This window comes from Piliocolobus tephrosceles, chromosome 15 (assembly GCF_002776525.5).
Source record: "Piliocolobus tephrosceles isolate RC106 chromosome 15, ASM277652v3, whole genome shotgun sequence".
Lineage (NCBI taxonomy): Eukaryota > Metazoa > Chordata > Mammalia > Primates > Cercopithecidae > Piliocolobus > Piliocolobus tephrosceles.
This window is the reverse complement of record NC_045448.1, coordinates 108,058,922-108,071,853: the sequence shown is the minus strand read 5'-3', so window position 1 is coordinate 108,071,853 and position 12,932 is coordinate 108,058,922. Positions and strand designations below refer to the sequence as shown.

Below are 12,932 nucleotides of genomic sequence, written 5' to 3'. Positions count from 1 at the left end.
TCATGAATCTCCTTTATAATCCTAATTTCTTTCTTTCTTTTTTTTTTTTTTGTTTTTGGAGACGGACTCGCGCTCGGTCGCCCAGGCTGGAGTGCCGTGGCGCAATCTTGGCTCACTGCAAACTCCGCCTCCCGGGTTCACGCCATTCTCCTGCCTCAGCCTCCCGAGTAGCGGGGACTACCTGGGACTACAAGTGCCTGTCACCACGCCCAGCCAATTTTGTTTTTGTATTTTTAGTAGGGATGAGGTTTCACTGTGTTAGCCAGGATGGTCTCGATCTCCTGACCTAGTGATCCACCCGTCTCGGCCTCGCAAAGTGCTGGGATTACGGGTGTGAGCCACCACGCCTGGCCAATCCTAATTTCTTTTAATCTGCTAATGCGGAGTTTAAATTCAATCTCCATTTATTCCCTGACAAGCCAGTCTCAGTTCAGATTAGACTCTTTTTTTTTTTTTTGAGACAGAGTCTCGCTCTGTCGCCCGGGCTGGAGTGCAGTGGCCAGATCTCAGCTCACTGCAAGCTCCGCATCCCGGGTTTACGCCATTCTCCTGCCTCAGCCTCCCGAGTAGCTGGGACTACAGGCACCCGCCATCTCGCCTGGCTAGTTTTTTGTATTTTTTAGTAGAGACGGGGTTTCACCATGTTAGCCAGGATGGTCTCGATCTCCTGACCTCGTGATCCACCCGTCTCGGCCTCCCGAAGTGCTGGGATTACAGGCTTGAGCCACCGCGCCCGGCCCAGATTAGACTCTTAAATGCTATCACAAATAAGAGCAGTGTTAGTGAACAGTATCTCCTTAAAATTAACTTTTTCCATTTAGATGTCCTGTCTCCTCAACTAAGGCACAAATGAAAACAGGAGTATATTCTTGGTGTGAATCTAAGTCAGAAAGAGATATGGGCCATGATTCAATATCCTTCAGGCCTCAGGTGCCCCAAACAAGGGGACTAAAGCAAACTAGTACTCCCCAAAATACAACTGGTAGCATTTGAGATAATTCTAGGACGTACATGAAGGAACATTTTCATTTTAACAGTACATTGTAAACTAATCACTAAAATCTTCATTCACGTAAAAAAGAAGAAAAATTCAGATACAAGAAATTCTTTTCCTGTTTCAAGAAACAGGAAGTTTGTGGCCATTCTACATACATTTAGTGAAGAAACTATATGGTCTATACTGCTGGCCCATCAGGTGACTGGGAGAAGAAACACAGCATTGGGTCTGCAGGGCGTGGCTCAGGCTGGCATAGCGATGGGTGTCTCTGGTTCCCAGTGATGACAAACAGCCTGTGGGCAGAGGGGTTAAACTTTGAGTTAGATGTTTCGCGGCTGCGGAAAAACACTGCTAGCATCAAATAATCATTACTAACAAAAACAAGTCACTAAAATCCTGAACTTTTAAGAATCAGATTTTTAGGACAGACTTTGTTTTAAAAATAAAACAAAACTTTTGACCAACAACAACCTAAAAGCCCAGCCTAGTTGGGAAAGTTATAGTTCCTCCGCACAATGGGTGCAGCTGGGTAAAGAACGAAGCAGATTTGTCCATCCCGGGGTTTCAGCACTGCACTGGCTGGCCTAGGTGAGCAGTCTACCTGGGCAAATGGCGCCCTCTGCTGTACGCAGCCAGCAACACACTGCTGCGGAAAGACCTGCAACTGGCCAGGTGAGAACAGCAAGGTGCAGAGAGCACGCACACCATCCTACTCTTCCTGTTAAAAAACAAGCAGCGGGTGTGAATGCATTTCACAGACTAACCCAGAAGTATGTAAGAAAACCTGGAAACAACGGTTGCCTCTGGGGAAGAAATCTGATACATTTAAAACTGGGTATGAGGGACTTGCTTTTTTTGTTATTTTTTGGAATTGTTATCATCAAGCGCACGTATTACTTAAAAAGTTTTTAAACATCCATGTCTTAGAGGCAGCATCTAATCAATCACAGGGTAAAGTCCTGTGAGGAAGGAGGGAGTTGAGAATTGGTGCATGTGAAGAAATGGGAACATTGCTAACAAGAACAGTGCACACACCCTTAAGCTTTGCATTTCAATAGAGAAACCAGTGACTCCAAGAGAAGTGAAGGGAATTAAAACAACTCTTGAGAAAAAAAAAAAAAAAAAAGGTTATTTAAGAATACTTGGCTTAAAAAAAGAAAACCAAACAGTGACAACAGCAGCTATTTTCAAGTCTGTGTGAAGTCATGAAGACGACGGTAACAGCTGCTTTATGGCCACAGAGGGCCATACACCAGCAATGATCTTACATGGCAATAACAAGTAGTATTAAACGGTACAGTAGGCTATCGAAATATCTCCATTGCATAGGCACACTAAAAAATAAAGGAATAATCTCCTTTTAATTAAATTAGATGATCCTTAAAATCATTTAAATATCTAATTAAAAGGAGATTATTCCTCTTTTAATTAATTTAAATGATCTAATTAAATTAGATTATTTAATCCAATCTTTTCATTTTACAAAATAAACTTAGGCCTATAAGGTTAGGGACTTGCCAAAAGTCACAAGACTAGTTAGCAGCTGGGATTTAAACACTAATTCTAATTCCAGATGAGTTACTCAACTGCACAGAGGCAAAGAGGTGACACACGGAGTTCCCTCTTAGCACTTAATGAACTAGTCAATCAACAGTAGATAGGACATACTGGCTTTTCATTTTTAAACTCAGGACTTCATCATTCTAAATTCCATCATGCAGCACACACTTTAACTTTAGCTTTTCTTGTATGCTCCTTAATTGTCTTTCTTTTTTGACACAGAGTTCTGCTCTTGTCACCCAGGCTGCAGTGCAGTGGCACCATGTCAGCTCACCGCAACCTCCACCTCCCAGGTTCAAGCGATTCTCCTGCCTCAGCCTCCAGAGTAGCTGGGATTACAGGTGCCCGCCACCATACCCGGCTAATTTTTGTATTTTTAGTAGAGATGGAGTTTCACCATGTTGGCCAGTCTGGTCTTGAACTCTTAACCTCATGATCCACCTGCCTCGGCCTCTCAAAGTGCTGGGATCCCGGCCAGCTCTTTAATTTTCAACAAAATATCTTATTTAATATTAAGTTATTTATATTAATATTAAATAAGATATTTAATCTTGTACTGTTTAGTACTGCAATCTCTGACATATTTCAAAAAGTGTAAAATCATTACTAACAAATGTAGAATTCTTTAACTTTTTTTGAAAGCTGAAATACTTCCCCAGCTAATAATGTACCTTAAAACGTCCAACTGTCAAAAGCAGAAAGAAATTGACTTTAGAATTGAGAAACAGTCACTTAAAATACACTGTTACTACAACTGACTTTGTTTAAAACGTGTTATAATTTTGAAAACAGGAGGTGGCATCAGCTTATGCTAAATTACTCAGTTATAGATTATCCATCAATGATCAATTATCAGTTTGGGTTTTGTTCTTATTCTCTGAATTATTATTAATTTCAGACCATGAAGTCCCCATCTTAGGAAACAATTGCCCTGGAATCCAAAATGGGCTGAGCCCAAAAAACACCCTCCTGTGGGTCAAGTCAAAGACAGGCTGAGTCCTCTGGGAGGCCGAGGCGGGTAGCTCACTTGAGGTCAGGAGTTTGAGACCAGCCTGGCCAACATGGTGAAACCCCGTCTCTACTAAAAATACAAAAATCAGCTGGGTGTGATGGCACATGCCTGTAATGCCTGTCATCCGAGCACTTTGGGAGGCCGAGGAGGGCGGATCACTTGAGGTCAGGAGTTCGAGACCAGCCTGGCCAACACAGTGAAACCCCATCTCTACTGAAAATACAAAAATTAGCTGGGTGTGGTGGCACATGCCTGTAGTCCCAATTACTCGAGTGGCTGAGGCAGGAGAATCACTTGAACCCAGGAGGCGGAGGTTGCAGTGAGCCAAGGTCAAGCTACGGGCAACAGAGCAAGACTCGATCTCAAAAAGAAAAAAAAAAACACACAGTCTGACCTCAAGGAGGGTTCCGTTTCTGCATTTACAGTTTTCACTATGATGAACTTTTTCCTCCTAATTGAAATCTCATCTATTAAATCAAACCAGCTGATCAGTGATGTGTTTGAGAGATTTTAGAAAATTGTTGCCATTTGTCTGACCAATCTATTGCAGCATTTAGAAAAATACTGTAGTAGGTACTAAGGAAATTGTTGTAGGAAAAAGAAAAGAAAATGTAATGATAGAATTCTACCTAACTCGGCTATAAATATATACACAAACTTAATAATAAACACACTGACCAGAGATTCAATCTAAATTGTGCTTATAACTATGTTGGAGAAGGCAGGGACAATGAAGGGTTCAATTTGCAACTAACATAACCATTGGTAAATTGAAAATTCAACTCTTCATTGTCCCTGCTCTAAGCCTAATACACAGAAATTATCCTGTAATTGTTAGTTACTATTTTGTAAAGCCTTGAACTATAACAATTGCAATCATAAGAAATCTGAAAATACTCTTCAGACCCTATGTATGTGTATCATAAAGAATGCGATGATTGCAGTAAGACCAACCAGGCTAAAAAATGAAAAAGAAAGAAAAGAAAAAAGCAGGTGATTACTCATATTTTTAAAAACTATAGAAACGACTCCGACAGTACATCTTATGAGAAAAGGTGGTAGCACTAATGAATCTCACCATTGCTCAGAGCAGTCGTCCACGCCGAAATGGAAGCTGCTGGTGAGGTGCTTAGGGAACGCTGCCTCCCCAGTAAACGACCTGCAATTGGGGAAAAAAAAAAAATTAAGATACATTTCTACATGAAAAGGAACATTTTAAACAGTAACACCCACAAAATATATCTATAGAATAAAGAACCAAGACAAGGGAATAAGTAATTTCTGGGCTCCAGGGCAACTTGTCAAGTAGCTGACATCATACCTCATGTTCTCCCTTCACCCTCACATCCAGCCAGTTACCAAGCCCTTCAGTCTCCTCAAAAATCAATCCACCTGCCACTGTACCTTTTCCTGTGGCCTCAATGCCCCTTCTTTGTTCAAGCCTCATCACCACTCAGCCACAGAGTAACAAGTTTCCTAGTAGGTTTCCTACTTTCAATCTCTCCCCCTCTGCTTCATGGCTTTTCTAAAATAAAAGGTCTGGTCACTTCGCAGCTCTGACAGATTATTCTCTGGCTCCCTACTACCTTCAGAACAAAGTCAAAACTCCTCAGCATGGCCTATAGGCCTGCCACGTGGCCCCAAGCTTCCACACCAGCCTGCTGCCCCACCTTTCTCTCCTCCACCTTCCCTCTGGCCATGCCAGACTTGTAGTCAGTCTTGAACCTACCATGCTCTCACATACTTCTGTGTCTCTGTAAGGTTCTCTGTTTGTCTGAAACACCATCTCTTAGTGAAGCCTCCCCGATCCTACAATGTTCCCCCTTTCCTCTGGAATCCCTGCAGCACCAGGCTGACTGTACTGTGCACCCCCTCACACAGTGTGGTACTCCAGAACACGCTCTGACACCGCATTGATGGGCAAGTGATTTTTGACAAGGGTGTCAAGATCATTCAAAGAAGAAAGAATCATGTTTTCAACAAGTGGTGCTGGGACAACTGGATATCAACACGTAAAAGAATGAAGTTGGCACCCTACCTCACACCATATATAAAAACAAATTCATAATGGACCAAAGACTTGTAGGTAAAGCTAAAACGATGAAACTTAGAAGAAAACATAGAGGTAAATCATCAGGACCTTGGATTCTGCAATGGCTTCTTACATGAGACACTAAAAGCACAGCGACAAAAAGAAAAAAAAACAGATAAATGAGACTTCATCAAAATTTAAAATTTGTGGCTTCAAAAATACTGTCAAGAAAGTGAAAAGACAACACAGAATGGGACAAAAATTTTGCAAATCATGTATCTAAGGGTCTTGTACCTAGAAAACATAAAGAATACCTACAATTCAACAATAAAAAGACAACCCAATATAAAAGTGGGCAAAATATTTGAATAGCTATTTCTCAAAAAAAAAAAAAAAATATATATATATATATACACACACACACGGCCATTAGCACATGATAATATGCTTTTGATTCATAAGGGAAATGTAAATCAAAACCACAAACTGATACCACTTCACATCCACTGGGCTGGCCAGGTATGGAGGTTCATAACTGTAATCTCAGCACTTTGGGAGACTGAGGCAGGAGGACTGCTTGAGCCCAGGAGTTCAAAACCAGCCTGGTTAACATTGTGAGACCCTGTCTCTACAAATTTTTTTTTTTTTTTAATTAGCCAGGCATAATGGCACACACCTGTAGTTCCAACTACTCAGGAGGCTGAAGTGGGAGGGTCACCTGAGCCCAGAAGGTTGAGGCTGCAGTGAGCTGCAACTGTGCCACTGCACTTCTACCTGGGTAATGGGGCAAGAACCTGTCTCAAAAAAAAAAACGAAAAAACAAAAATACAAAATAAAAAATAAACCCCACATCCACTAAGATGGTTATAGTCAAAAAGACAGACATTAAGTGATGGCAAGGAAGTAGAGAAATTGGAAGCCTCATATACTGCTGGTGGGAATGTAAAATGGTGCAGCTTTGGAAAACAGTTTGGCAGTTCCTTGACACCTAAACATATGTTTCAGCATGGTGGCTCACACCTATAATCCCAGCACTTTGGGAGGCCGAGGCGGGAGGACTGTCTGTGCCCATGAGTTAAGAGACCAGCCTCGGCAACATAGTGAGACCCACTCTACAAAAAATAAAGAAAAACTAGCAGGGCATGGTGGCATGCACCTGTAGTCCCAACTACTTGGGTGGCAGAGGTGGGAGGATGGATTAAGCCCAGGAGATGGAGGCGGCAGTGAGCCATGATCCTGCCACTGCACTCCAGCCAGGGCGACAGAAGGGAGTTAAAAAAGAAACATTAAACATAGTTTCTATATGACCTAGCAATTACAATCCTAAGTATATACCCAACAGAAATAAAAATATACTTGCGAAAACATTGCGCACAAATGTTTCTAGCAAAATAGGCCTAAGAGCCAAAAGGTGGAAACAATCCAAATGTTCAACTGATGAGCAGATAAACAAAATGCGGTATTCATACAGTAAAGTCTTGCTACAGAGAGAGGGAAAGTACATCAGTGGTTGAGCTGGACGCCAATGGGAAGCTGGGAAGTGACAACTAAAAGGCACAGGTTTTCTTTTTGTACTGGTTATAATGGCTGCATTGCTCTGGTGATATACTAAAAACCACTGAAATGTACACTTTAAATGGATTCATTATAGGGTATGTGAATTGTCTCAACAAGGAAGTTGTTACCAAAAACAAAAAACAGGCTTTGGAGCCAGGTGATATGGATGCAAAAACCTGATGTCCACCTAGCCTAACCTTAAGCAAGTTTCTGAATCTATGTGCCTTAACTCCCTCATCTGTAAAATGGGAATAGCAGTACATACCTCATGAAGACATTGAGAAGATAAGGTGAGGAAAATGAAGGAAAGCTACAACAGCTAGGAGCTATTTGAACACGGCCTTGAAAAAGCAAGAGACGGCCTGGCGCGGTGGCTCACCGCTGTAATCCCAGCATTTTGGGAGGCCGAGGCGGGTGGATCATGAGGTCAGGAGTTCGAGGTCAGCATGACGAACATGGTGAAACCCCGTCTCTACTAAAAATATAAAAATTAGCCAGGCGTGGTGGCGGGCGCCTGTAGTTCCAGCTACTCAGGAGGCTGAGGCAGGAGAATCGCTTGAACCCGGGAGATGGAGGTTGCAGTGAGCGGAGATCGCGCCATTGCACTCCAGCCGGGGCGACAGAGTAAGACTGTCTCAAAACAAAAACAAAAACAAAAACAAAACAAAGGAGAGGACGGAGACAACATGGACAAAAGAATGTTCAAGTCAGATTTTCTGCCAAATGACTTCAGGTTAAAGACTGCCGCTACATGAGTTTTAAAATATACATATTCGGGCTTCAGGGGTCTTCGGATTTCGAAACTACAAACGCTGGATTGTGGACTTCCGGTAAAATTGAGCAAACAGAAAATGCAAAGTCAATCACGGAGGGTTTCCTAGAGATAAGCGTTATGCGGGAGGACAAACCCACGCCGACATCAAACGACCCCGGGGGTCGCACGCGCCCCAAAGGCGATGCGTGCCGGTTCCCGCTCCTCTTCGCCGAGCACGCTCAATCGGTTTGGGGAACTGGGAAGAACCTTGGACAACGACGTCCAGTTCCCCCTCATTTGACAGACAGGAGCTCCGCCACCCAGAGAGGGAGCGGACGCCCGCAAGGTCACACAGCGGCTCCGGGGAAGGTGGAAGCACGGCGTGCGGCGCCGGCGGCCGCGGCTTCCCGCTTCCCTCCGCCCTGGCTTCTGCAGGCCCCAGGCGACCCCCGCTCCCGGCGTCCCACCTCTCACCTGCCGTCCCGCTACACAGCGCGGGGAGCCGGCCCACCACACGCGCCGCGGTCGCCATGCTGGAGCCCAAGCCTCGCCCCGGCCCCCGCCCAGAGCAACCTCGCCCACCGCCTCCCGCGACTGCTCTTTGTCAAACGGCAAGCCTTGGGCCGCGGCGGAATTCCTGAGGCCCGAGTCCACGCAGCAGCGCAGGCCGGGGTGAGGGACTGTCCGGACGGGCCACACGGCACGCGGAGCCCGGCGCGGCCGCGAACAGCCCCGCGGGAGCCTCGCGTTAGGACCCGAGGGCGGGGCTTGGGCGGGCGGCCGGGCGGGGCTTGGGCGGGCGGGGGCGGGGCTCGGACGGGCGGACGGGCGGACGGGCGGACGGGCGGACGGGCGGACGGGCGGACGGGCGGGGGCGGGGCTAGCTCGCGCCTGCAGCGCCGGAGAGGGCGCGACCGGCTGGGTGAATTGGGTTGCTCGTGCAGGGGCGCTCTGGAGGGTTCCGCTGGCGGGGGACCCTCGGGCTTACCAGAGCTGGCACTGCGGACCCCTGCGAGGTTCACAGAAGCACCGAAGGGGTCCAAGTGCAATCAGGATCCAAGGGATGAATAGGACGAGGAACGTAGAGAAGGTGTTCATCCCCAACTCCAGGAAAGCTGAGTTGCATTAGATTAAGCACTTTAAATGACCTGCATTTCGCACACACTTGTGGATTCATACTGATTTTAACGTTTGGTCACACATGTATATCTCAGCCCTGGGTCATGGTTTTTTATTGCCTCCATACCATCTACGTCTACTCAAGTGACCCACACACCTGCAACACAGAAGGCACGATGTCTCGTAAGAGGGTAGCCTGCTCAGATAAACGTCTGGTTTTCAAGTCTAGCATAAAATTTTTCAAACATACAGAAGAGTAAAATTACTGACAAGCTAGAGTTAAAGATTATCAAGAGGAACACAGTTGTTTCATCTATTATTTTCCCATTTTCTTTGCTGAAATACACAACTTATTTCACTCCAGGTTATTTTGATGCACACCATTTTCAACAGACCTTTTACATCTTGAGTTGGCGAAATTAAGAGAAAAGAGATTGATTACACCTATGTGTAAAGCCAACTGCTTCAGCATATTTGGGAACATGGTAAGACCAGCTAATTCCGTGAGCAAGGACCTAATGCCACCCTTCATTTGCTGTGGAGTGAGTTTCTAGGTCAGAGGCAACAGTGTGTGAAGTAATTAAGTATTAAGTCCAAGGACAGTTGTTTTGGCAGACGCACTGTGGGCAGGAATAGCAAATCCATATCCAGAGTCATATTCCAGTCAAAACAAGTGCTGCCCCTTCCATGGTCCAATGTAATCAACCTACAGCCAGAGAGCTGGCTGAGCCCCAAGAAGTGCTGCTGTATCAGGAGCTGCAGCCAGATTGACCCTGGCGAGAGAAAGTCCACGTTGACCCCATGTGTAACCTCCATCCCTAGCCCTTTATTCATGAGTCCATTTGGCTAGGTAAAGAGGCTGACTGACATCCACAAAATGGGTTATTCTATCCACCTCATTAAAATCCTCTGTAGAGGTCGCCCTTTGATAAGCACTGGCGTGGGAAATAATTATCTTCACATTCTGGGCCGAAGTCCATCCACATACCTGTTCCCTAGACCTCCTTGTCACCAGCTTCCTAATTATGTTCCTCTCAAGTACTGACCATCCAGCCAAGCCATTAGCCACTGCTCATGAAAAAGTATAGATCTATACTTCTAACCAGGCAAAATGAACAACCAGGTACACTACTCTTATCTTCTTCCCACTGGGAGGATCTCCCTTCACCGCCATCCTTCAGAAGCATCCCAGAGTGGGATTGCAGTACTGCAGCTGTCCACTTTCAGGTGATACCAGCGGATCATGCAGAACCATGACTAAACCAAGCCCAAGAGTTTTCTTCTTCAGGCAACTGGTCATAGGTAATTCCTCATGAAGCTGTGGGCAGGGGTTGAGAGAGAGAAGATCACGTAGCTTGCATGTTCAGATCCTACTCCAGTTCAGTTTCATATGTACCATTTCCATTCAATGATGGAGTGTTGCTGTGCACGCACAGCTTTATGGCTTGGTGATCATACAACAGCCAGTTCATGATGAGCAGCTTAAACTGCATGGTAAGTTGCTGGTCGATGGTCACGCCTTCAGACTCTGTTAAGGCCCAAAGCCAGTTTGGTTTTGATTACTTAGTCGTTTGTTTCTAACTTTTACATTTGAAATAATTACAGATTCAAAGATACAGATAGGAAGTTGCAAAAATAGTACGGAGAGGTCCCATGTATCCTTTACTCAGTTTCCCCAAATGGTACATCTTACATAACTATAGTACAACATCAAAACCAGGAAGCTGACATCAGTACAATCCATAGAATTTATTTAGATTTTATGAGTTTTACATATACTCATTTGTGTGTATGTGTAGTTCTATGCAATTATGTCACATGCAGATTTCTGTAACCAGCACCACAATTGAGATACAGAACTGTTCTATCTCCAAGACCACTTGTGCTTCTCCCTTCGAGTCAAACCCACCCCCTCTTCTATCCTCTCCTCCATCATCTTTAACCCTTGGCAACCACTAATCTGTTTCTCATCTCTATAATTTTATCATTTGAGAACATTATATAAATGGAATCATATAATACATATAATACATGATCTCGGCTCACTGCAAACTCCCCCTCCCAAGTTCAAGCGATTCTCCTGCCTCAGCCTCCTGAGTAGCTGGGATTACAGGCCTTTGCCACCATGCCCAGCTAATTTTTGTATTTTTGTAGAGACAGCATTTCACCATGTTGGCCAGGCTGGTCTCAAACCCCTGACCTCAAGCAATCTGCCTGCCTCAAGCAATACACCCGCCACAGCCTCCCAAAGTGCTGCGATTGTAGGCATGAGCCACTGTGCCCAGCCAGAAATTTTTAAATTGTGGTAAAATACACATAACATAAAAATTGCCAGCCAGGCGCGGTGGCTCACGCCTGTAATCCCAGAACTTTGGGAGGCCGAGGTGGGTGGATCACCTGAGGTCAGGAGTTAGAAACCAGCCTGGCTAACATGGTGAAACCCCATCTCTAATAAAAATACAAAAATTAGCCAGGTGTGGTGGCGCACACCTGTAATCCCAGCTACTCAGGGGGCTGAGGCAGGAGAATCTCCTGAACCCAGGAGGTGGAGGTTTCAGTGAGCTGAGATTGAGCCATTGCACTCCAGCCTGGGTGACAAGAGTGAAACTCCATCTCAAAAAAGAAAGAAAAAGAAAAGAGGAAGGAAGGAGGGAAGGAGGGAGGGAGGGAAGGAGGGAGGGACTGCCAAACTACTTTCCAAAGTGGCCATTCCACTTTATATTCCTGCCAGCAATGTGTGAAAGATCTTGTTTCTCTGTATCCTCACTAACACTCAGGGTTGTCCCCATTGTTTTTAGATGCTCTCATAGGTATGGTGACATATCGTCATGGTTTTAATTTACATTTCCCTAATAGCTAATGATGCTGAATTTCTTTTCATGTGCTTCTAGAATTGCCATCTGTATACCCTCTTGAGTAAAATGTCTGTTCATATCTTTTGCTCGTTTTCCAGTTGGCTTGTTTGGTTTCTTTCACTGCTGTGTTTTGAGAATTCTTTGTATATTCTACATGTGAGTCCATTTTTTTTTTTTCTTTTTTCTTGGAAACAGGATCTTGCCGTATAACCCAGGCTGAGTGTGCTGGCACCATCATAACTCAATGCAGCCTCACACTCCTGGCCTCAAGCAGTCCTCCTGCCTTGGCCTCCCAAAGCACTGGGTTATAGGTGTGAGCTGCCACACCCAGTCACGTTCATTTTCAAATAGGTTGTTTGCCAGTATTTCCTCCCAGTCTGTAGCTTGCCTTTTCACTCTTGCAGAAGGTTTTTTCACCAAGCAAAAGTTTTTAACTCTGATGAAGTCCAGTTGATCCTTTTTGTTTGTTTTATGGATCATGATTTTGGTGTCATGTCCAAGAATTCTTTCCCTAATCCATGGTCTCAAAGACTTTCTCCTGTGTTTTCTTCTAAAAGTTTTGTTGTCCCGATTTTACATTTATGTGTGTGACCCATTTTGAGTGAATGTTTGGACAAATGTGTGCGGTTTAGGTCAAGGTCTATCTTTGATCTTTCTTGTCATCTGTGTACATCACTCCTGCACCATTTGCTGAAAAGACGGTTGCTCTTCCATTGAATTGTTTTTGCACCTTTGTAAAAAAATCACCTGCACACACTTGCATGGATTTTCTATTCTGTTCCAAGGCATTTTTCAAAAAGGAAGTGATTATGCACAGAGGATGGCATGGTTTTGCTCCACTACCCTCAGGGTCTGCACTGTGATTCACCAACAGCAGCCTGCCAGAGGCTCCACACAGCATCCCTATCTGCCACTGACGCTTCAAACACAGTCATATTGCTGGGTCATGGCAGCGTGGCAGAGAAGCTCACTCAGCAGTCTGGATCTTCTAGCCATCTCTTGTTTGAGCCCGACTCAAAGCTAGCAGCTTTTCTGGTTACTCCGTA

The 12,932-nt window shown here is 44.8% G+C and overlaps 1 protein-coding gene across 2 annotated transcripts in view; it reads right to left on the bottom strand.

Annotated features, from left to right (window-relative positions):
- Positions 1-8,684, bottom strand: part of MRPS5 (mitochondrial ribosomal protein S5) — a 36,360-nt gene extending 27,676 nt beyond the window's left edge. For both annotated transcript variants that reach the window (XM_023211498.2, XM_023211499.3), the window contains exons 1-3: positions 8,387-8,684; positions 4,648-4,728; positions 1,153-1,290 (exon numbers count right to left, since the gene is read on the bottom strand). In XM_023211498.2, the coding sequence (XP_023067266.2) occupies positions 1,153-1,290; positions 4,648-4,728; positions 8,387-8,444 (277 nt within the window). In that variant the 5' untranslated portion in view covers positions 8,445-8,684. The remainder of the gene's footprint in view (positions 1-1,152; positions 1,291-4,647; positions 4,729-8,386) is intronic.
- Between the last annotated feature and the right edge of the window lie 4,248 nt (positions 8,685-12,932).